The sequence below is a fragment of the Nerophis ophidion genome, linkage group LG21 (assembly GCF_033978795.1).
Source record: "Nerophis ophidion isolate RoL-2023_Sa linkage group LG21, RoL_Noph_v1.0, whole genome shotgun sequence".
In the NCBI taxonomy this organism is placed as follows: Eukaryota; Metazoa; Chordata; class Actinopteri; order Syngnathiformes; family Syngnathidae; genus Nerophis; species Nerophis ophidion.
In genome coordinates, this window is record NC_084631.1 from 45,185,337 (window position 1) to 45,209,986 (window position 24,650).

General features: G+C 42.6%; 1 protein-coding gene across 1 annotated transcript in view; it reads left to right on the top strand.

Annotated features, from left to right (window-relative positions):
* cpne4b (copine IVb) overlaps nucleotides 1-24,650 on the top strand; it is a 103,347-nt gene that overhangs the window by 50,413 nt on the left and 28,284 nt on the right. The window contains exons 8-11 of the mRNA XM_061882764.1: nucleotides 8,430-8,528; nucleotides 19,893-19,979; nucleotides 24,430-24,489; nucleotides 24,611-24,650. The exon at nucleotides 24,611-24,650 is cut by the window's right edge and continues 94 nt beyond it. Coding sequence (XP_061738748.1) covers nucleotides 8,430-8,528; nucleotides 19,893-19,979; nucleotides 24,430-24,489; nucleotides 24,611-24,650 — 286 coding nt within the window. The remainder of the gene's footprint in view (nucleotides 1-8,429; nucleotides 8,529-19,892; nucleotides 19,980-24,429; nucleotides 24,490-24,610) is intronic.

The window sequence follows — 24,650 nt, forward strand, 5'->3', positions numbered from 1 at the left end:
TGTTCCACCTTTTATATGCTATTCTACTTACTGTTTTTGTTCCACCTTTTCTTCCACACATCATTCCACTTTGAACAGCTAATTCGTGACACACGTGCTACCATTTTTTAAATATTTTTTCAAAAATTCCCAGAATTTTAGGAATTCCAGAATTTCCCAACTGATTCAAATAGTTTAAAAGTCAATTTCTAGCATGCGAATGTTAGCAAGTTAGCACGTTAGCATGCACCTCAGTCATACGTTTAGATATTTGACGCATGCTTACTGTTAGCATTATAGCTTTTTTTTTTTTAGGTATTTCTAAAGGTATACATATGTTTTGGTGCTTGACACACACTGTTATTTTAGCATGTAAGCTTTTTAAACTATCTTTTAAAGTATAAATCCGAGAGTCACATATTTTGGTACTTGACGAATGCTTACTGTGAGCATGTGAACTTTTTCATATATTTTGGTTAAATAGATCCATGTTTACTGTTAGCATTTTAACTTCAGGGTAATGTATTTTGTGACTCGAGGCATGTTGACTGTTAGCGTGTTAACTTTTTTAAAAGCTATTTTCAAGATATACGCCTCACAATCATATTTTGGTACTTGACACATGCTCACTGATAGCATGTGAAGATGTTAACATTAGCGTGCTAGTTTTCTTTAGTTAATTTTGCAGGTATACACCTCAATCATAAATGTTGATATTTGATGCATACTTACTGTTAGCATGTTAGCTTTTTTTTTTTTAGGTATTACTAAAGGTATACACATCAAAGTCATATGTTTTGGTTCCTGACACACGCTTACTGTTATGTTAGCATGTAAACTTTTTGAACTATCTTTGAAAGTATACACCTGAGAGTCACATGTTTTGGTACTTGGCACATGTTTACTGTTAGCATGCTAACAGTTAGTATACCAGCCTTTTTGGCAAATTTTGCAGGTCTGCACTTAAAGTCATATATTTTGGTACTTGAAGCATGCTCGCTGTTAGCATGTGATGATGCTAACAATAGCATGTGAATAACATCATGTTACCTTTTTTTAGTTAATTTTGTAGGTACACATCTCGCTCGAAAATATTGATATTTGATGCAAGCTTACAGTTAGCATGTTAGCTTTTTATTTTTATTTTTTTATTTTTTAGCTATTTCTGAAGGTATACACCTCCAAAGGCATATTCTGGAACTTGACTTATGATTGCTATAAGCATGTTAGCTTCTTTAGCTATTTTTAGGGGTGTAGACCTTTGTGTTTGGGTTTTTGACACATGCTTACGGTTAGCATGCCAACAAGTAGTATGCTATTTTTTTGGGGCAAATTTTGCAGGATTACACCTCACAGTCATATACTTTGGTACTTGCTCACTGATAGCATGTAAAGATGCTAACACAAGAATGCTAGTTTTTTTTTTTGGTTAATTTTGCACACATACACCTCAGTCATAAATTTTGCTATTTGACGCTTGCTTGCTGTTAGCATGTCAGCTTTTTTTTTTTTTTAGGTATTTCTAAAAGCTATACATATGTTTTGGTACTTGACGCATGCTTATTGTGAGCATGTGAAACTTTTCATATATTTTGGTTCAATTGATCCATCTTTACTGTTAGCATTTTAGCTTCAGGGTCATGTATTTTGTGACTAGAGGCTTGTTAACTTTTTTAAAGGTATTTTCAATGTATACACCTCACATTCATATATTTTGGTACTTGACGCATGCTCACTGATAGCATGTGAAGATGCTAACATTAGCGTGCTAGATTTTTTTAAATTAATTTTGGGGGTCTACACCTCAGTCATAAACTTTGATATTTGACGCGTGGTTACTGTTAGCATGTTAGCTTTTTTTTTTAGGTATTTATAAAAGGTATACGTATGTTTTGGTGCTTGACACAAGCTTACTGTTATGTTAGCATGTAAGCTTTTTGACCGGATGCTTGTTTATGTTTACTGTTAGCATTTTAGCTTCAGGGTCATGTATTTTGTGACTAGAGGCTTGTTAACTTTTTTTAAAGGTATTTTCAATGTATACACCTCACATTCATATATTTTTGTACTTGACGCATGCTCACTGATAACATGTGAAGATGCTAACATTAGCGTGCTAGATTTTTTTTTAATTAATTTTGCAGGTATACACCTCAGTCATAAACTTTGATATGTGACGCATGGTTACTGTTAGCATGTTAGCTTTTTTTTTTTTAGGTATTTATAAAAGTTATACATATGTTTTGGTGCTTGACACAAGCTTACTGTTATGTTAGCATGCAAGCTTTTTGACCGGATGTTTGTTTATGTTTACTGTTAGCATTTTAGCTTCAGGGTCATGTATTTTGTGACTATAGGCTTGTTAACTTTTTTAAAGGTATTTTCAATGTATACACCTCACATTCATATATTTTTGTACTTGACGCATGCTCACTGATAGCATGTGAAGATCCTAACATTAGCGTGCTAGATTTTTTTTAAATTAATTTTGCAGGTATACACCTCAGTCCTAAACTTTGATATGTGACGCATGGTTACTGTTAGCATGTTAGCTTTTTTTTTTTAGGTATTTATAAAAGGTATACATATGTTTTGGTGCTTGACACAAGCTTACTGTTATGTTAGCATGTAAGCTTTTTGACCGGATGCTTGTTTATGTTTACTGTTAGCATTTTAGCTTCAGGGTCATGTATTTTGTGACGAGAGGCATGTTGACGGTTACTTTTCTAAAGGGGAACATTATCAGCAGACCCATATAAGCGTCAATATATACCTTGATGGTGCAGAAAAAAGACCATCTATTTTTTTAACCGATTTCCGAACTCTAAATGGGTGAATTTTGGCGAATTAAACGCCTTTCTGTTTATCGCTCTTTTTGCGATGACGTCAGAATGTGACATCGCCGAGGTAACACACCCACCATTTTCATTTTCAACACATTGCAAACACCGGGTCTCAGCTCTGTTATTTTCCGTTTTTTCTACTATTTTTTGGAACCTTGGAGACATCATGCCTCGACGGTGTGTTGTCGGAGGGTGTAACAACACTAACAGGGAGGGATTCAAGTTGCACCACTGGCCCCAAGATGCCAAAGTGTCTGCCGCCAGACCCCCATTGAATGTGCCATAGTGTCTCCACATTTGACCGGCGATGCTAAAGCAGACATGGCACAGAGATGTATGGATAACCGGCAGATGCATTTGCAGCGATAGTCAACGAAATCACAAAGGTGAGTTTTGTTGATGTTGACTGCCAGCTAATCGATGCTAACATGCTACGCTAATTGATGCTAACATGCTATTTACCGGCGGTGCTAAAGCAGACATGGCACAGAGATGTATGGATAACCTGCAGATGCATTTGCAACTATATTACGTTTCCTTCCACCCACATTTAATGCGAAACAAACACTTACCAATCGACGGATTTAAGTTGCTCCAGTGTCAAAAGATGCGAAAGTCCTGATCGTTTGGTCCGCACATTTTACCGGCGATGCTAACGCAGCTATTCGGCCATGCTATGGCTATGAATAGCGTCAATAGCTATTCGCTCAATAGCTTCAGTTTCTTCTTCAATACTTTCATACTCCAACCATCTGTTTCAATACATGCGTAATCTGTTGAATCGCTTAAGTCGCTGAAATCCGAGTTTGAATCCGAGCTAATGTCGCTATATCTTGCTGTGGTATTCCCATTGTTTGTTTACATTGGCAGCACTGTGTGACGTCACAGGGAAATGGCCAGTGTCTTCGCAGAGAGCCGAAAATAAGGCACTTTAAAGCTTTATTTAGGGATATTCCGAGACCGGTAAAATTTTGAAAAAAACTTCAAAAAATACAACAAGCCACTGGGAACTGATTTTTATTGTTTTTAACCCTTTTGAATTTGGATAATGTTCCCCTTTAAAGGTATTTTCATGGTATACGCCTCAGGGTCAAACACTTTGGTACTTGACACATAATTAGTGTTAGCATGTAAGCTGTTCTAGTTATTTTTGAAGGTATCATTACTTCCAAATTGCTTCTAGTTGATGATCATTTTGCACACGCATGTTGTGCACCTCTGTTTTTTTTGTTCGTAGACCTATTACGTCGCTCTCAGCAGCTTCAAGTGGAAACGAGGCAACACACACACACACACACACACACACACACACACACACACACACACACACACACACACACACACACACACACACACACGACTGTCGAGTGCACAAATACATTCCCCCAAAATAATTAGACTAGGGGCAAGTGGGAGATGAGGAAATAAGGGGATTACCGCTGGTTGATGTTTGTAATCAAGCAGAGTTGAATTGGTAGTGATTGCTAGTTGTTGAGGTTGACCTCGGCCACGTCGGTCACAGCTCTTCACCTAAGTGACACTTCTGTGTGTGTGTGTGTGTGTGTGTGTGTGTGTGTGTGTGTGTGTGTGTGTGTGTGTGTGTGTGTGTGTGTGTGTCCGCCTGCATTGACCACGGCCTATTGATTTTGACAAGGCTTGCTCAGACCGACTTAATGTCGCCGCCTCTCGCCACTTTCAAATGAAAAAATGTACTGTATTTTCCGGACTATAGGGCACACTGCAGATGAGTGTCCTATCTATCTATCTATCTATCTATCTATCCATATATATATATATATATATATATACATACATACAGTGACGTGCGGTCAGGAGAGGCAGTGCCTCGACTGTGATCATGCAAAGAAATAAAATATATAATGTCCCTCTCTTTAAGAAGGGGGACCGGAGGGTGTGCTCCAACTATCGTGGGATCACACTCCTCAGCCTTCCCGGTAAGGTTTATTCAGGTGTACCGGAGAGGAGACTACGTCGGATAGTCGAACCTCGGATTCAGGAGGAACAGTGTGGTTTTCGTCCTGGTGGTGGAACTGTGGACCAGCTCTATACTCTGGGCAGGGTTCTTGAGGGTGCATGGGAGTTTGCCCAACCAGTCTACATGTGCTTTGTGGACTTGGAGAAGGCATTGGACCGTGTCCCTCGGGAAGTCCTGTGGGGAGTGCTCAGAGAGTATGGGGTATCAGACTGTCTGATTGTGGCGGTCCACTCCCTGTATGATCAGTGCCAGAGCTTGGTCCGCATTGCTGGCAGTAAGTCGGACACATTTCCAGTGAGGGTTGGACTCCGCCAAGGCTGCCCTTTGTCACCCATTCTGTTCATAACTTTTATGGACAGAATTTCTAGGCGCAGTCAAGGCGTTGAGGGGTTCCGGTTTGGTGGCCACGGGATTGGGTCTCTGCTTTTTGCAGATGATGTAGTCCTGATGGCTTCATCTGGCCGGGATCTTCAGCTCTCACTGGATCGGTTCGCAGCCGAGTGTGAAGCGACCGGAATGAGAATCAGCACCTCCAAGTCCGAGTCCATGGTTCTCGCCCGGAAAAGGGTGGAGTGCCATCTCTGGGTTGGGGAGGAGACCCTGCCCCAAGTGGAGGAGTTCAAGTACCTGGGAGTCTTGTTCACGAGTGGGGGAAGAGTGGATGGTGAGATCGACAGGCGGATCGGTGCGGCGTCTTCAGTAATGCGGACGTTGTATCGATCCGTTGTGGTGAAGAAGGAGCTGAGCCGGAAGGCAAAGCTCTCAATTTACCGGTCGATCTACGTTCCCATCCTCACCTATGGTCATGAGCTTTGGGTCATGACCGAAAGGATAAGATCACGGGTACAAGCGGCCCAAATGAGTTTTGGTCTCTCCCTTAGAGATAGGGTGAGAAGCTCTGCCATCCGGGAGGAACTCAAAGTAAAGCCGCTGCTCCTCCACATGGAGAGGAGCCAGATGAGGTGGTTCGGGCATCTGGTCAGGATGCCACCCGAACGCCTCCCTAGGGAGGTGTTTAGGGCACGTCCAGCTGGTAGGAGGCCACGGGGAAGACCCAGGACACGTTGGGAAGACTATGTCTCCCGGCTGGCCTGGGAACGCCTCGGGATCCCCCGGGAAGAGCTAGACGAAGTGGCTGGAGATAGGGAAGTCTGGGCTTCCCTGCTTAGGCTGCTGCCCCCGCGACCCGACCTCGGATAAGCGGAAGATGATGGATGGATGGATGGATGGATGATAAAATAATTGTAATTGTTAGTTTTGGATTTTCATTTAGCTTCACCAATTTGGATGATTTGTTCTTTAAAATCGCTGAATTTACGCCATCCCTCGTAAAGTCCTCAGTCTGCCGTGCGGCCAGAGCGCGTTCTTGTCTGGTGTTGTTGCTGAGCGTTCAAAACGGCAGAGAAAAAAGTTTGAGGTGAGGCAAACGGTTCTGGTGCCTCACGATAGGGGCGCTCATGATCAGAGACATACGGTGGTGTAAACGAGTCAAGTGCCGCAGCGAGTAACATGTTTTGTGTCTTGGTTGAGCCATCAAAAGGGCAGAGAAAAATGTCTGAGGTGAGGCAAACAGTTCTGGTGCCTCACGATAGGGGCGCTCATGATCAGAGACATACGGTGGCCTCAGAGGGTAAGTGCCTGTAAAAAATAATTATTAATCCACTTGTTCATATCTGCTTATTTTCTGTTTCAACATGTTCTATCTACACTTCTGTTCAAATGTAATCATCACTTATTCTTCTCTTCTTTGATACTTGACATTAGTTTTGGATGATACCACACGTATAGGTATCGATCCGATACCAAGTAGTTCCAGGATCTTACATTGGTCATATTCAAAGTCCTCATGTGTCCAGGAACATATTTACTGACTTTATGAACATCATATGAATTTTTAAAAATGGACAAAATAATTTGTGAAGATAAAAAATATCGATGTAATCATAGTAGTATCGACTACATACACTCTTGTACTTGGTATCATTACAGTGGATGTCAAGTGTAGATCCACCCATGGCGTTTGTTTACATTGTGACGGCGGTGATCTCCTACGGTGTGTAGTGAAGTATGTTTAGCGATTCCTCGTCCTGCAGTGATTATGATACTTGTAAGCAACTTACTTTATTTGTGGCCATGGAGACCAGGACTAGTGATTTAGAAGTATCTAAAACACTGACGACTGCGACTGGACTTTAGCCATGTCTTAGAGCAACTCTTCCTGAGGGTGTTTCAGTGTTATAACTTCACTTTTATCTTTACTTTTTAAGCCAAAATGCGTCCATTCTCCCTTTTCTGTCTACACACTGTGTCTGCTTGTAAGTACTCAGTGTGTGCGTGCTGCCGAACATGCTCCTCTGCTCGTAAAAACCAGCAATGTCACGACGTGACCACGACTGGGGGGGGAACTAGTACATTTTAGAGGCGGTACAGTATCGAATATGATTCGTTAGTATCACGGTGCTATACCAGTACCGGTATACCGTACAACCCTACAAGGCACACTGTCGAGTTTTGAGGAAATTTAAGGATTTTAAGTGCGCCTTATTGTCCGGAAAATACGGAATTGCCTTTTTTTTTTTGTTATTGCTCAGGCTGTGACCTGCTGACTGTCCCACTGTTCTGGGGATTGCAGCCATTTATCTTGTTCCTGGGAGACACACACACACACACACACACACACACACACACACACAAGTATTTGTTCGTGACTTGTGAGGACCACCCCTTCTCCAGGTTGTGGAGGCCTAACAAAAATGGTGTAAAATGTCCACTGCCCAGTTAGTTCATACAAGTCTTTAAATCTCTGGATTGATGAAGTAATGTGCTGATCATTCTTACTGGGGACCCTGGGAAAAAAGAGTTTATATGCTTCATGGGGACCACATTTAAATCATTTTGCATAATTCACACACATTTGTACGTGACTACTGAGGACCAATGGGCCGAAGCTTAAAAATCACTTAGGCGTCTTCAGAATGGATCTGACTATCATTTTAAAAGGTTTCTTTAGGGCAGTGGTCCCCAACCACTGGGTTTGATTGGTACCAGGCTGCAGAATAATTTTGTATTATTATTATTTTTTTAATTATTTAATATTTTTTTATTAAATCTACATAAAAAACACAACATACACTTACAATTAGTGTACCAATCCCAAAAAACCTCCCTTTTTCATGACAAAAAAAAGAATGTTCCCCCCCGCCGGGCCGCGGGACAAATTATCAAGCGTTGACCGGGCCGCAGCTACAAAAAGGTTGGGGATCACTGCTTTAGGGAACCTGTTTTTTTGGTCCCCATACCGTCAGAGGTCCCCTAAAGGTGAGTGTGTAAACAGAGCCATGTCCCCATTAAGTCAGCATTGCCAGAACACACACACACACACACACACACACGCACGCACACACACACACACACACACACACATCACCAAGTTGTCTCTTAGGCCACATCCCTCTCAGCATCCTCAGATTAATATTTCACCGCTCCATTGCCCCCCCACTAACACCTCGTTATCAATCATTCAACATGGCATTTTCTTGTGTGTGTGTGTGTGTGTGTGTGTGTGTGTGTGAGCAGGTGCGCTCTAACCGAAGGCTTTGTGTCTCTTTCAGTGTACAGTTTGGGACTGGGACTCGAACGGAAAGCATGATTTCATCGGGGAGTTTCAGACCACCTTTAAGGAGATGAGGGCGGAGCAAGAAGGCAAACAGGTGAGAAAATCAACGTAAAGAAAACAGCCTCACACAAACAAAAGAAAGCATTTGCGCACTTTCAATTAAAAAAAAGTTAGATATGTGACAATATACCGCGTGCATTGTGATTACTTTTAACTACATCCATCCATCCGTCTTCTTCCGCTTATCCGAGGTCGGGTCGCGGGGGCAACAGCCTAAGCAGGGAAGCCCAGACTTCCCTCTCCCCAGCCACTTTGTCTAGCTCTTCCCGGGGGATCCCGAGGCGTTCCCAGGCCAGCCGGGAGACATAGTCTTCCCAACGTGTCCTGGGTCTTCCCCGTGGCCTCCTACCGGTTGGACGTGTCCTAAACTATTAACTACAGATGTACGATAATATCGGACTGTCAATATTATCGGCCGATGAATGCTTTAAAATGCGATTTCGGAAATTATCGGTATCGGTCTCCATCCATCCATCCATCATCTTCCGCTTATCCGAGGTCGGGTCGCGGGGGCAGCAGCATAAGCAGGGAAGCCCAGACTTCCCTCTCTCCAGCCACTTCGTCTAGCTCTTCCCGGGGGATCCCGAGGCGTTCCCAGGCCAGCCGGGAGACATAGTCTTCCCAACGTGTCCTGGGTCTTCCCCGTGGCCTCCTACCGGTTGGACGTGCCCTAAACACCTCCCTAGGGAGGCGTTCGGGTGGCATCCTGACCAGATGCCCGAACCACCTCATCTGGCTCCTCTCGATGTGGAGGAGCAGCGGCTTTACTTTGAGTTCCTCCCGGATGGCAGAGCTTCTCACCCTATCTCTAAGGGAGAGACCTAAACTCATTTGGGCCGCTTGTACCCGTGATCTTGTCCTTTCGGTCATGACCCAAAGCTCATGACCATAGGTGAGGATGGGAACGTAGATCGACCGGTAAATTGAGAGCTTTGCCTTCCGGCTCAGCTCCTTCTTCACCACAACGGATCGATACAACGTCCGCATTACTGAAGACGCCGCACCGATCCGCCTGTCGATCTCACGATCCACTCTTCCCTCACTCGTGAACAAGACTCCTAGGTACTAGAACTCCTCCACTTGGGGCAGGGTCTCCTCCCCAACCCGGAGATGGCACTCCACCCTTTTCCGGGCGAGAACCATGGACTCGGACTTGGAGGTGCTGATTCTCATTCCGGTCGCTTCACACTCGGCTGCGAACCGATCCAGTGAGAGCTGAAGATCCCGGTCAGATGAAGCCATCAGGACCACATCATCTGCAAAAAGCAGAGATCTAATCCCGTGGCCACCAAACCAGAACCCCTCAACGCCTTGACTGCGCCTAGAAATTCTGTCCATAAAAGTTATGAACAGAATCGGTGACAAAGGACAGCCTTGGCGGAGTCCAACCCTCACTGGAAATGTGTCCGACTTACAATGCGGACCAAGCTCTGGCACTGATCATACAGGGAGCGGACCGCCACAATAAGACAGTTCGGTACCCCATACTCTCTGAGCACTCCCCACAGGACTTCCCGAGGGACACGGTCGAATGCCTTCTCCAAGTCCACAAAGCACATGTAGACTGGTATCGGTCTCAAAAAGTAAAATGTATGACTTTTTAAAACGCCGCTGTACAGAGTGGTAGGCGGACGTAAGGAGAAGTACAGACCGCCAATAAACCTTGAAGGCAGTGCCTTTGCGTGCCGGCCCAATCACATGATAAGTAAACATAAGATTAGTAATAAAAATAATTTGATATCATAAAATTCACTGAAAAAAACTGAAATCTGTTTTTGAATCTACCAAGAAGAAGGCTTGTAAAACTCCACTGTGTAGGGGGGGAAGCAACATGAAGGGGTTTCTGTTTCTTTCATGTAATCTACAGAAAGATATCGTTGTGATCCAAGAACTGCAAAAGCCAAGAGGAAGCAAGACCAGACTCCCCTCCAGGCAGCACTTTTTTAAACTGTTTTACGAGCTCTTCTGTGAACTGTTTATGACCCCCGTCCCTTAGAAGCAGCTGTTGCCATGTGGTCAGAGAAAGTCCAAATAACAGAGGAGGCGTACAATCTTTCGTCAGAGCGTGTTGAGACACTGTACCCATGTACACGTATCCCTGGCTAGGGGGCAGTCAGGTACTAGACCTTTGCCAAGGACCACCTGGGGTGACAGTAGTGAGGGGGTTAACCTCCTAGGGCCCCAAGACCCCATAGAGGAGCCTCCACTGCCGGATGCACTTTAACGTCATGCAAAAAAATATTATACGATATACATATATACATACATACAGCTGTACAAAAGCATTCAGACTGTTAGGTGGAAAGTAAAAATTGCACACAGCGAGGTGCTAAACTATAAAATCAGTGCCTGTGACAGTTTATCGTGGTTAAAACTTTAGGGAAAAAACTGTTCTTGAGTCTGTTTGTCTTAGACCTGATGACCCTGTAGACCAGGGGTCACCAACACGGTGCCCGTAAGGACCAGATGAGTCGCCCGCTGGCCTGTTCTAAAAATAGCTCAAATAGCAGCACTTACCAGTGAGCTGCCTCTATTTTTTAAATTGTATTTATTTACTAGCAAGCTGGTTTAGATTTTTTATTCTAAGAGAGACAAAACTCAAATAGAATTTGAAAATCCAAGAAAATATTTTAAAGACTTGGTCTTCACTTGTTTAAATGAATTCATTTATTTTTTTTTACTTTGCTTCTTATAACTTTCAGAAAGACAATTTTAGAGAAAAAATACAACCTTAAAAATGATTTTAGGATTTTTGAACACATATAACTTTTTACCTTTTAAAGTCCTTCCTCTTCTTTCCTGACAATTTAAATCCATGTTCAAGTAAATTTATTTTTTTTATTGTAAAGAATAATAAATACATTTTTATTTAATTCTTCATTTTAGCTTCTGTTTTTTCGACGAAGAATATTTGTGAAATATTTCTTCAACTTATTATGATTAAAATTAAAAAAAAAATATTCAGGCAAATCTAGAAAATCTGTAGAATCAAATTTAAATCTTATTTCAAAGTCTTTTGAATTTCTTAAAAAAAAAAAAATTCTGGAAAATCGAGAAGAAATAACGATTTGTCTTTGTTAGAAATATAGCTTGGTCCAATTTGTTATATATTCTAACAAAATGCTGATTAGATTTTAACCTATTTAAAACATGTCATCAAAATTCCAAAATTAATCTCAATCAGGAAAAATGACTAATGATGTTCCATAAATTATTTTTTTTATTTTTTCAAAAAGAATCGAATTAGCTAGTTTTACTCTTCTTTTTTTCGGTTGAATTTTGAATGTTAAAGGCCTACTAAAAGCCACTACTAGCGACCACACAGTCTGATAGTATATATAACAATGATGAAATATTAACATTGCAACACATGCCAATACGCCCGCTTTAGATAGATTAGATAGTACTTTATTTATTCCGTCAGGAGAGTTCCTTCAGGAAAATTACAATTTTCAGCACAATCCCATTCAAGATCAGACAAAAATTACAGGGAGACAGAACAGGATCGCTGACGGGTCTGCCGGCTTCCAGCGCCCCTTACAAAAAAAGATGAAATACAGGTAAACAGGGGGGGGGGGGGATAGAAGATTAAAATGAAATAAAAAAATCGGTCTTAGCCTGGGCCTTGGAGAGGGGGTGCAGACTGAGGCCAAGGGAAAAAAATAAAAATAAAAATAAATAAAAGTTTACTATATTACAATTTTAAATTTCCCGGCAGTCTCGTCTTGAAAACGTCGTGTAATGATGACGTGTATGCAAGACGTCACGGGTTTTTAAGAAGTATGACGGGACGGCGTGGCGCAGTGGGAGACTGGCCGTGCGCAACCCGAGGGTCCCTGGTTCAAATCCCACCTAGTACCAACTTCGTCACGTCCGTTGTGTCCTGAGCAAGACACTTCACCCTTGCTCCTGATGGGTGCTGGTTGGCGCCTTGCATGGCAGCTCCCTCCATCAGTGTGTGAATGTTTGTGTGAATGTGGAAGTAGTGTCAAAGCGCTTTGAGTACCTTGAAGGTAGAAAAGCGCTATACAAGTACAACCCATTTATCATTTATTTATGAGCTCTGCACACACACACAGCTAAAAGTCATCTCTTTTCATTGCATAATTACACAGTATTCTGGACATCTGTGTTGCTGAATCTTTTGCAATTTGTTCAATTAATATTGGAGAAGTCAAAGTAGAAAGATGGAGTTGGGAAGCTTTAGCCTTTAGCCACACAAACACACAATGATTCCTTGTTTGAAATTCCCGGAGGTGAAAATTTTACTATGGATCAGAGCGCGGTCAAGACAACATGGATCACGACCGAATGTCAACCAGCAGGTTTCGGTGAGAAAATTGTAGTTAAAAAGTCGCTTCTTATCGGAGAAAAGCTGAGCTTGTGTCGTCCATGAAGCTGCCGTCGACTCCCCTGAGACACTGGCGTCAACACACCCGTGGACACACCCCTCCGACTATCAGGTACTATTAAGCTCACTAAAATACTAGCAACACAATAGAAAGATAAGGAATTTCCCAGAATTATCCTACTAATTTGGTCTAAAAACATCGGAATCTGTCCCAATGCAATCATGTTGTTGTTGTTTTTTTTCTAGTCCATCTCTATCAATATCCTCAAACACGAATCTTTCATCCTCGCTCAAATTAATGGGGAAATTGTTGTTTTCTCGGTCCGAATAGCACTATGTGCATATGTGAGGAGCCATCAACTTGTGACGTCATCGTCTGCGACTTCCGGTACAGGCAGGGCTTTTCTCTTAGCACCGACAGTTGCGAACTTTATCGTGGATGTTCTCTACTAAATACTTTCAGCAAAAATATGGCAATATGGCGAAATGATGAAGTATGACACATAGAATGGACCTGCTGTCCCCGTTTAAATAAGAACATCTCATTTCAGTAGGCCTTTAAAGAGTCGAAATTGAAGATAAGCTATGTTTAAAAATTTAATTTTCATTTTTTTCCTGTTTTCTCCTCTTTTAAACCGTTCAATTAAGTGTTTTTTTCATCATTTATTCTCTACAAAAAACCTTCCGTAAAAGGAAAAAAATGTACGACGGAATGACAGACAGAAATACCCATTTTTTTATATATATATATAGATTTATTTATTAAAGGTAAATTGAGCAAATTGGTTATTTCTGGCAATTTATTGAAGTGTGTATCAAACTGGTAGCCCTTCGCATTAATCAGTACCCAAGAAGTAGCTCTTGGTTTGAAAAAGGTTGTTGACCCCTGCTGTAGTGCCTTCCTGAGGGCAGCAGGTCAAACAGGACAAAGCCAGGGTGGGAACTGTCCTTGATAAGTGTTAGTGTCCAGTGTCCGGGCGTCTCTCCTCAAATGGAGCCAAATTTAATTCCGTCTCTGTTGAATTCTTTGCTTCTTGTGTTGTTTAATAGATGTCATCAGTGTTTGAACCTGACAATATTGTTAGCATTTTGCGGGTCATATAGAAATGATGTGGTGGGCCAGATGTGGCCCCCCAGAGCCTTGAGTTTGACACCTGTGTTCTAAACAAAAGCATGGAAGTATCAACCTGCAGCAATGGACAAAATGCACCAATTTATTCTTTTTTTAAATGGGTGCTAATACGAGAGTTAACACTTAGAAATAACTGGAGTGTCTCTGTCGGCGAAGTGTGCGTTTATTTATGACCGTACAAGCTACCGCAGGGGTGTCCAAAGTGCGGCCCGGGGGCCATTTGTGGCCCGCCACACATTCTGCAAAAATTGCAAGTATTGCAAAAATAAAAAAAAAACATTTTAAAAAAGTGGAATGAGGTGAAATCTAATGAGAAAAAGTGGTAATGTTGACACAAAGCTGCCATGCAGGCAGTTTTTTTTCATTTTGTCTTCATTTTCTTTTTTTTTTCATTGCTCGGAAAAAAAAGGACAAAAAAAAATCTGTTATAATGAATTATTACTTAAAAATTATCACTTTAAAATGTTTTATGTGGAAAAAATATTGCAGATGTGTGGTTGCCATTTAAAAACATCAAAGTTTTGACAAAAGAGCATAAAGCAAACAAAATAATAGTTCAAACTTAAAATCGACAGATATATCGGAAGTTGATCTTGAAATTTAAGTGTTAAAAGTATAAAAAAACAACTAATAAAAATGCATCACTTTATGAGTGGGGAACCTTTCGGATCTCAAATATATTTAGTAGGATTTTATTGAACTTTTCACTGTGATTACTCAAAAATATTAAATAATTCAAATCAATGGTGTCCTGCATTATTGATCTTTGAGGGCTTTAATTGCTAAATAAATGAATTCACTGAAGGAATCAATAAAGTACTATCTATCTATCTATCTATTTAAATACTGCATATTTCAGTTTTACCATAAAAAACAAAGTTGTCTTTGACAGAAAAGGCATAAAACCTTATTTGTTTTACTTTATATCAACCTCAAGTTGATATAGAGATTTACTGTATGCATTAAATAAAAAATAATAATAATAATCTGACTTATTTTTAACATTTTAGTGACTGAGACCCTCTATGCTACCCAGGAACCCTAAGGATTAAAAAAAAAAAATCCATATATTTTGTTATGGTTTGAAAACGAAAAATATCAAAATGGCCCCCGCATGCTTAAATTATTCAGTGTGCGGCCCTCTGTGGAAAAAGTTTGGACACCCCTGAGCTACCGGAAAGCTGTGCAGATTAAAATAAGACAATACAAAAATTTAAACGAGGTACCATGAATTGATTAACGTGGACCCCGACTTAAACAAGTTGAAAAACTTATTGGGGTGTTACCATTTAGTGGTCAATTGTACAGAATATGTACTGTACTGTGCAATCTACTAATAAAAGTATCAATCAGTCAATCAATGGGGTCCTTTTAAATAAAGATGTCCAAATATAGTCATGTTTTGCAGACCTCAGTTTCATTCCAGCCACCAAAACTCATACTGTATATCATTAATCACCGAGATGGGATTTCCTCCCAATTCAAATGATGTTGATGAGCTCTGAAATGTAATCAAACCCGAGCGCAGCATGAATCATCAGCGAGATGCCACGTACAAGTTTGATGACTTCAAAACCGTTTCAAAAAGCAGCACAGTGTCACAAGCCGTTGCTGTTTTCCTACTCCGGGTGTTGTTGTTGTTCTAAAAATGGCTGAAATTCTTACTCTTGTAACATTGTCTGGCTCCGACGATTAGATGTCTTCCCTATAAAAAAAAACCAAGATGTCTGCAGATGTCGCCCCATAACCTGTTTGTCCGAGCATGAAAGATGTCCCCCCCCCCTCCAGATGTACGAGTTACTCACAATGCTGTGGGCACTCATGTCACAAATACTGGCTGTTGAACTTTGCTCTGTGTGAAAAAACACAGAGGCCTAAAAAAAGGAGGAAAAGTTTAATAATGATAAATAAATAAAGGTGTTTGATTTAAGGTGGATGGACATCTGTTGACTCCGCGGGGGGGGAATAGTTGAGAACCGATGAGTTACAGCAATTTTTCCTTCCGAAATAAAGTCAACGAGAGATGTCCGATGTGGAAGTCGCTTCCTTCTGTCATGTCTTTGTGATCATGTTTTGTTTAGTTGTGTTTTCTTACTTCAAGACTCCATTAGTTCCTGTTTTTTCACTCCATTGTTTTTGTTTCCATGACAACCAATTAGCTTTCACCTGATTCACTTGGACTCATGCACCAGTTGTCAATCACCACGTCACTTTTTAAGCCTGCAGTTGCCAGGCAGTCAGCCTGGTGACATACCAGGGGTTGGCAACCTTTGCCACTCAAAGAGCCATTTCGACCCGTTCCGTAAAATGAAGAAGACAATGGGAGCCGCAACTCTTCTCGGCAATATCTGCTAGTGGTCACCCAGATGACAAGAATAAGGGCATGTTATGAAGCCATTGCCTTAAACTCCTTCTACAACATGCACAAACTGCTTGCCAGTCCAGCAACATGTTGTGAGAACCTTCCCCAGATGCACACACACGACTGGAAGGCATACTGGGTGACACAGAGTACACTGACGCTTGTGATATAAACAACTTTAACACTCCTACTAATGTGCGCCACATTGTGAACCCACACCAAACAAGAATGACAAACACATTTCGGGAGAACATCCTCACAGTAACACAACATAAACGCAACACAACAAATACCCAGAATCCTTTGCATCCATGGGACTTCCTGACTATGTTATACACCCCGCGAGCACCAAACCCCGCCCACCTCAACCACGCAGGGAGGGGGTTGGTGCTCGCGGGGTGTATAACATAGTCAGGATTTCTCATGAATGCAAAGGATTCTGGGTATTTGTTGTGTTGCGTTTATGTTGTGTTACTGGGAGGATTTTCTCCCGAAATGTGTTTATCATTCTTCTTTTGTGTGGGTTCACAATGTGGCGCATATTAGTAGGAGTGTTAAAGTTGTTTATATCACAATTGTCAGTGTACTCTGTGTCACCCAGTATGTCTTGTAGTCTCATACATGTGCCGATACAAGCAGCGAAATGCATGTGTGCGGTCGGCACGCAAATAGCATTCCGTGAATGGCGGGCGCGATGACGTTCAAGAGGACGTTGAGAGTAATATCATCACGGCACGCCCTTAATGTTGTAGTCCGAGTGAAAATTGGAGAACGTTGACTCCGGGTGATGTCCGGGAGAGGCATTGAATTCTGGAATCTCCCCGCAACAATCTGGGGGGTCGGTGATTGTGCAGCTGAGCCGCATCAGAGTTGCCAAAGAGCCGCTTGTGGCTCCGGGGCCGCGGGGTGCCGACCCCTGCCCTCTACTCACCCTTGATATCCATGACGAGGATCCATGCTCCTTTCTCCTTCCAAGTAAGTTTGTTATTCATGCCATAGTTTGCAAGTTTTGTTTTATGTCCATAGTTTATGTTCTAGTAATAGTTTTGTTTTCATAGCCAAGTTTTGTACCTCCGCTGTGAGCACTTTTTGTTTGTTCCTTTTTCCGAGTTAATATTAAAAGATGTCAGTACCTTCACGCCATGTCCGGTCCAGTCGATTTGCACCACGGGAAAACAAACCGCACCAAAGTCCTCCGGGTTGTTTGGGCCAGCAGTCACCGACATCACAATAATGTTTATTTGACAATAAACGCCAGATCGTGCAAAGTCTTTATGCGGTTTCCAGCAATTGTCTTTCCTCGATCGAGCGCATGAATGGTTTCCCTAAGAGTGGTCGTCTTGCTCTCGCCAACCGCCATCAACAACTCTCGCTCTCCTTCCCGACTGCTGCCTTTAACAGAGCGACAGGTGATTAGACAAACACTCTCAGCGGTGTCATCTACGCACCTGTCGCTAATCTCAAAGCCGGTTCTGCCACACTCTGATTCGCTGCAGGTCCGCAGGCCACGCCCACCACATCAATCAATCAATCAATCAATGTTTACTTATATAGCCCTAAATCACTAGTGTCTCAAAGGGCTGCACAAACCACCACGACATCCTCGGTAGGAAAACTCACACCCAGTGGGACATTGGTGACAATGATGACTATGAGAACCTTGGAGAGGAGGAAAGCAATGGATGTCGAGCGGGTCTAACATGATACTGTGAAAGTTCAATCCACAATGGATACAACACAGTCGCGAGAGTCCAGTCCAAAGAGGATCCAAGACACAGCAGCGAGAGTCCCGTTCACAGCGGAGCCAGCAGGAAACCATCCCAAGCGTAGGCGGACCAGCAGCGCAGAGATGTCCCCAGCCGATACACAGGCGAGCAGTACATGGGCACCGGATCGGACCGGACCCCCTCCACACGGGAGAGTGGGACATAGAAGAAAAGAAAAGAAACGGCAGATCAACTGGTCTAAAAAGGGAGTCTATTTAAAGGCTAGAGTATACAAATGAGTTTTAAGGTGAGACTTAAATGCTTCTACTGAGGTGGCATCGCGATCAGATAATATCGTCCGATAAATGCTTTAAAAAGTAATATCGGAAATAATCCATATCGGATTCAAAAAGTAAAATGTATGCCATCCATCCATCCATCCATCTTCTTCCGCTTATCCGAGGTCAGGTCGCGGGGGCAGCAGCCTAAGCAGGGAAGCCCAGACTTCCCTCTCCCCAGCCACTTCGTCTAGCTCTTCCCGGGGGATCCCGAGGCGTTCCCAGGCCAGCCGGGAGACATAGTCTTCCCAACGTGTCCTGGGTCTTCCCCGTGGCCTCCTACCGGTTGGACGTGCCCTAAACACCTCCCTCGGGAGGCGTTCGGGTGGCATCCTGACCAGATGCCCGAACCACCTCATCTGGCTCCTCTCGATGTGGAGGAGCAGCGGGGCGGTATAGCTCGGTTGGTAGAGTGGCCGTGCCAGCAACTTGAGGGTTGCAGGTTCGATTCCCGCTTCCGCCATCCTAGTCACTGCCGTTGTGTCCTTGGGCAAGACACTTTACCCACCTGCTCCCAGTGCCACCCACACTGGTTTAAATGTAACTTAGATATTGGGTTTCACTATGTAAAGCGCTTTGAGTCACTAGAGAAAAGCGCTATATAAATATAATTCACTTCACTTTACTTTGAGTTCCTCCCGGATGACAGAGCTTCTCACCCTATCTCTAAGGGAGAGACCCGCCACACGGCGGAGGAAACTCATTTGGGCCGCTTGTACCCGTGATCTTATCCTTCCGGTCATGACCCAAAGCTCATGACCATAGGTGAGGATGGGAACGTAGATCGACCGGTAAATTGAGAGCTTTGCCTTCCGGCTCAGCTCCTTCTTCACCACAACGGATCGGTACAACGTCCGCATTACTGAAGACGCCGCACCGATCCGCCTGTCGATCTCACCATCCACTCTTCCCCCACTCGTGAACAAGACTCCTAGGTACTTGAACTCCTCCACTTGGGGCAGGGTCTCCTCCCCAACCTAGAGATGGCACGCCACCCTTTTCCGGGAGAGAACCATGGACTCGGACTTGGAGGTGCTGATTCTAATTCCGGCCGCTTCACACTCGGCTGCGAACCGATCCAGTGAGAGCTGAAGATCCCGGTCAGATGAAGCCATCAGGACCACATCATCTGCAAAAAGCAGAGACCTAATCCTGCGGTCACCAAACCGGATCCCCTCAACGCCTAGAAATTCTGTCCAGAAACGTTATGAACAGAATGGGTGACCAAGGGCAGCCTTGGCGGAGTCCAACCCGGTAATGAGGGTATGGTTAAGTAGAATAAACACTTGTTTGGAACAAGAGCTGGTCAACAAATATTCATTGAATATCAGGTTGAAAAATGTAAAAGTGTGTTTATAACCCGCATACTACTGAGTATTCATGATGAATTCAGCATTTACTGACGCACTAATTAGCTTTGTCACCTGTAACGAGGAGATGATGCATGTCACACAGCACCTTGAGCATCAGAACATGAGTATCTTATATAAGTCATATTTCTTTGTGCAGATCCAGTGGGAGTGTATCAACCCCAAATACCAGATGAAAAAGAAGAATTACAGAAACTCTGGCGTCGTCATTCTCAACCACTGCAAGGTAAAATATACTCTTTATGCTAACAGGATTTGGATTCTTCTGTTTTTGTACGATATTGTAGCGACGAGAGTAATGCAATACGGTTCAGAGTTGTAATTCCACGGTGCGGATGTAGGGGGCAGTGATGCTGCCTGTTAGTTCGAGCCAGACCACAACAGAAGAAGAGTTGCCAAGGTCTACAGTGCTGTTAAAGGGGAACATTATCACAATTTCAAAAGAGTTAAAAACAATAAAAATCAGTTCCCAGTGGCTTGTGGTATTTTTTGAAGTTTTTTTCAAAATTTTACCGGTCCCGGAATATCCCTAAATAAAGCTTTAAAGTGCCTTATTTTCGCTATCTTCGAAACCACTATCCATTTCCCTGTGACGTCACACAGTGCTGCCAATGTAAACAAACAATGGGAATACCACAGCAAGATATAGCGACATTAGCTCGGATTCAAACTCGGATTTCAGCGACTTAAGCGATTCAACAGATTACGCATGTATTGAAACGGATGGTTGGAGTATGAAAATATTGAAGAAGAAACTGAAGCTATTGAGCGAATAGCTATTGACGCTATTCATAGCCATAGCATGGCCGAATAGCTGCGTTAGCATCGCCGGTAAAATGTGCGGACCAAACGATCAGGACTTTCGCATCTTGTGACACTGGAGCAACTTAAATCCGTCGATTGGTAAGTGTTTGTTTTGCATTAAATGTGGGTGGAAGGAAACGTAATATAGTTGCAAATGCATCTGCAGGTTATCCATACATCTCTGTGCCATGTCTGCTTTAGCATCGCCGGTAAATAGCATGTTAGCATCAATTAGCGTAGCATGTTAGCATCGATTAGCTGGCAGTCAACATCAACAAAACTCACCTTTGTGATTACTGTGACTTTATCGTTACAAATGCATCTGCAGGTTATCCATACATCTCTGTGCCATGTCTGCTTTAGCACCGCCGGTAAATAGCATGTTAGCGTCGATTAGCGTAGCATGTTAGCATCGATTAACTGGCAGTCACGCCGCGACCAAATATGTCTGATTAGCAAATAAGTCAACATCAACAAAACTCACCTTTGTGATTTTGTTGAATTTATCGTTGCAAATGCATCTGCAGGTTATCCATACATCTCTGTGCCATGTCTGTCTTAGGATCGCCGGTCAAATGTGGAGACACTCTGGTACATTCAATGGGGGTCTGGCGGCAGATTTCTTGCCAGTGGTGCAACTTGAATCCCTCCCTGTTAGTGTTGTTACACCCTCCGACAACACACCCACCAGGCATGATGTCTCCAAGGTTCCAAAAAATTGTCGAAAAAACGGAAAATAACCGAGCTGAGACCCGGTGTTTGTAATGTGGAAATGAAAATGGCGGCTGTGTTACCTCGGCGACGTCACATTCTGACGTCATCGCCTCCAGCGAGATAAACAGAAAGGCGTTTAATTCGCCAAAATTCACCCATTTAGAGTTGGGAAATCGGTTAAAAAAATAGATGGTCTTTTTTCTGCCCCATCAAGGTATATATTGAGGCTTACATAGGTCTGCTGATAATGTTCCCCTTTAATAGAAGCAAGTCAAATGCTGATTCAAATATATTAGAATAATAATGATAATAATAATGACAATAAAATATTGTATTCTTTTTTTCAGTGGCAAACAATCAAAAAAAAAATGATTTGTGTAAATGTATTTTAGATTTGATTTATTTGGAGCTTATCCATAACAAAGGAAGTTAATAATACTGCAACAGGTGTCATTTTAATAAAAAATGACACTTTTGGGTTTCACATTTTCACATTTTATGCTGGAAAAAAAATGGTGGACCATGCATGTCGGCGCTAATTTGCAGGCACTTTTTGATTGTAACGAAAACCCGGGGGAAAAAACGTGAACATAGGCCTATCTACACACTAAAAACTGCTGAGTTATTCTTTTGTACCAAAATGCTGGGTTGAGCCTGTTGGGTCATACTTAGCGGTTATTTCTAAGGGTAGATTTGTGACCCATCAGCTCTGGGTCTTCGCCCATCCCCAAAATTCAAGTACCAAGCCAGCAAGGAAGTACAACTTACTCTGCAGCTGGGTTACATTGTGGGGGGTTTCTCTCCTGCCTTCTCTCTGTCCTCTGAGACACAGTCGGGCGGTCAGCCTCGTGCTTTGGGAAGACAAAGTCAAAGAAAAGGTTGGTAAGCAGGGGTTATCCTGCCTCAGATTGAGGCTGAGGTGGTACAATCCTGACCATACGCCAGAATTTTAAAGGGGAACATTATCAGCAGACCTATGTAAGCGTCAATATATACCTTGATGGGGCAGAAAAAAGACCATATATTTTTTTAATTGATTTCCGAACTCTAAATGGGTGAATTTTGGCGAATTAAACGCCTTTCTGTTTATCTCGCTGGAGGCGATGACGTCAGAATGTGACGTCGCCGAGGTAACACACCCGCCATTTTCATTTTCAACACATTACAAACACCGGGTCTCAGCTCTGTTATTTTCCGTTTTTTCAACAATTTTTTGGAACCTTGGAGACATCATGCCTCGACGGTGTGTTGTCGGAGGGTGTAACAACACTAACAGGGAGGGATTCAAGTTGCACCACTGGCAAGAAATCTGCCGCCAGACCCCCATTGAATGTGCCAAAGTGTCTGCACATTTTACCGGCGATGACAGACATGGCACAGAGATGTATGGATAACCTGCAGATGCATTTGCAACTATAAAGTCAACGAAATCACAAAGGTGAGTTTTGTTGATGTTGTTGACTTATGTGCTAATCAGACACATTTGGTTGCGGCGTGACTGCCAGCTAATCGATGCTAACATGCTATGCTAATCGACGCTAACATGCTATTTACCGGCGGTGCTAAAGCAGACATGGCACAGAGATGTATGGATAACCTGCAGATGCATTTGCAACTATGAAGTCAACAAAATCACAAAGGTGAGTTTTGTTGATGTTGACTGCCAGCTAATCGATGCTAACATGCTACGCTAATCAATGCTAACATGCTATTTACCGGCGGTGCTAAAGCAGACATGGCACAGAGATGTATGGATAACCTGCAGATGCATTTGCAACTATGAAGTCAACAAAATCACAAAGGTGAGTTTTGTTGATGTTGACTGCCAGCTAATCGATGCTAACATGCTACGCTAATCGACGTTAACATGCTATTTACCGGCGGTGCTAAAGCAGACATGGCACAGAGATGTATGGATAACCTGCAGATGCATTTGCAACTATATTACGTTTCCTTCCACCCACATTTAATGCGAAACAAACACTTACCAATCGACAGATTTAAGTTGCTCCAGTGTCACAAGATGCGAAAGTCCTGATCGTTTGGTCCGCACATTTTACCGGCGATGCTAATGCAGCTATTCGGCCATACTATGGCTATGAATAGCGTCAATAGCTATTCGCTCAATAGCTTCAGTTTCTTCTTCAATACTTTCATACTCCAACCATCCGTTTCAATACATGCGTAATCTGTTAAATCGCTGAAATCCGAGTCTGAATCCGAGCTAATGTCGCTATATCTTGCTGTGGTATTCCCATTGTTTGTTTACATTGGCAGCACTGTGTGACGTCACAGGGAAATGGCCAAAGAGCGAAAATAAGGCACTTTAAAGCTTTATTTAGGGATATTCGGGGACCGGTAAAATTTTGAAAAAAACTTCAAAAAATACAACGAGCCACTGGGAACTGATTTTTATTGTTTTCAACCCTTTTGAAATTGTGATAATGTTCCCCTTTAACCTCTTAAGCTGTTTGTTTACATGCTTTTTTTAAATTTCTCTTGGCTATTTGGACTTGTTGGATCCTAATTAGAATAAAAACTATGAATCAACTTTTGATATGACTTAGTCCATAGGTACACAAACGTGTGCTTCATGTTTAGTCACATGCTAATTTTTTTTTTCCCAAATTCCATTGTATGTTATACTCTTCTGACACCACCAGATGGCAGTATAAGTGTCCACATAAGTGGCCATAAGACCCCAATTCCGTAGTGTACACAATTTTGGAAATAAGAGCTAAAAGGTGCTGTCCACGCATGTGGCCACTAAGGCTTAAGAGTTAAACCCCCTATCACTCTAAATTAATTGTAATTAAGGGTGCAATGTAAATGCTTTAGAAAAACAGTCTGTGTTTATGGTTGAGGTAAGGGAAGTCGGTGACTCTCGACCTGACTGGTGTTGTCTGGAGTCATGACTCGTACTTGGGATCAAAGACTCGAGACTCACTTAAAACGTGCAATACACGGACTTACTCCCACGCCAGGTAACAGCTTTTTAGTCATTTTGGCTGAGAGGTGCTTGTCCCATACCGAGGTCATAAACGTATTACCGGGCCCCGGGAGGTTAATTGAGTATTTTGTTTGGCGCGGCTCTGGCCGCCGACTTCGTTCAACTTCCTCCCTGGCGACTAATATTTTGACCATATTTCCCACGGCAGATCATCAAAATGTATTCCTTCTTGGATTACATCATGGGAGGCTGTCAAATCCAGTTCACGGTAAGTTCCGTCAAGTTTAATCAGCGAGTGCAATTATGAGCCTGGGCCCACTCATGCTGTCCAACTATATATAATATATATATATTGTGTGTGTGTGTGTGTGTGTGTGTGTGTGTGTTAGGTGGCAATAGACTTCACAGCCTCCAACGGGGATCCTCGAA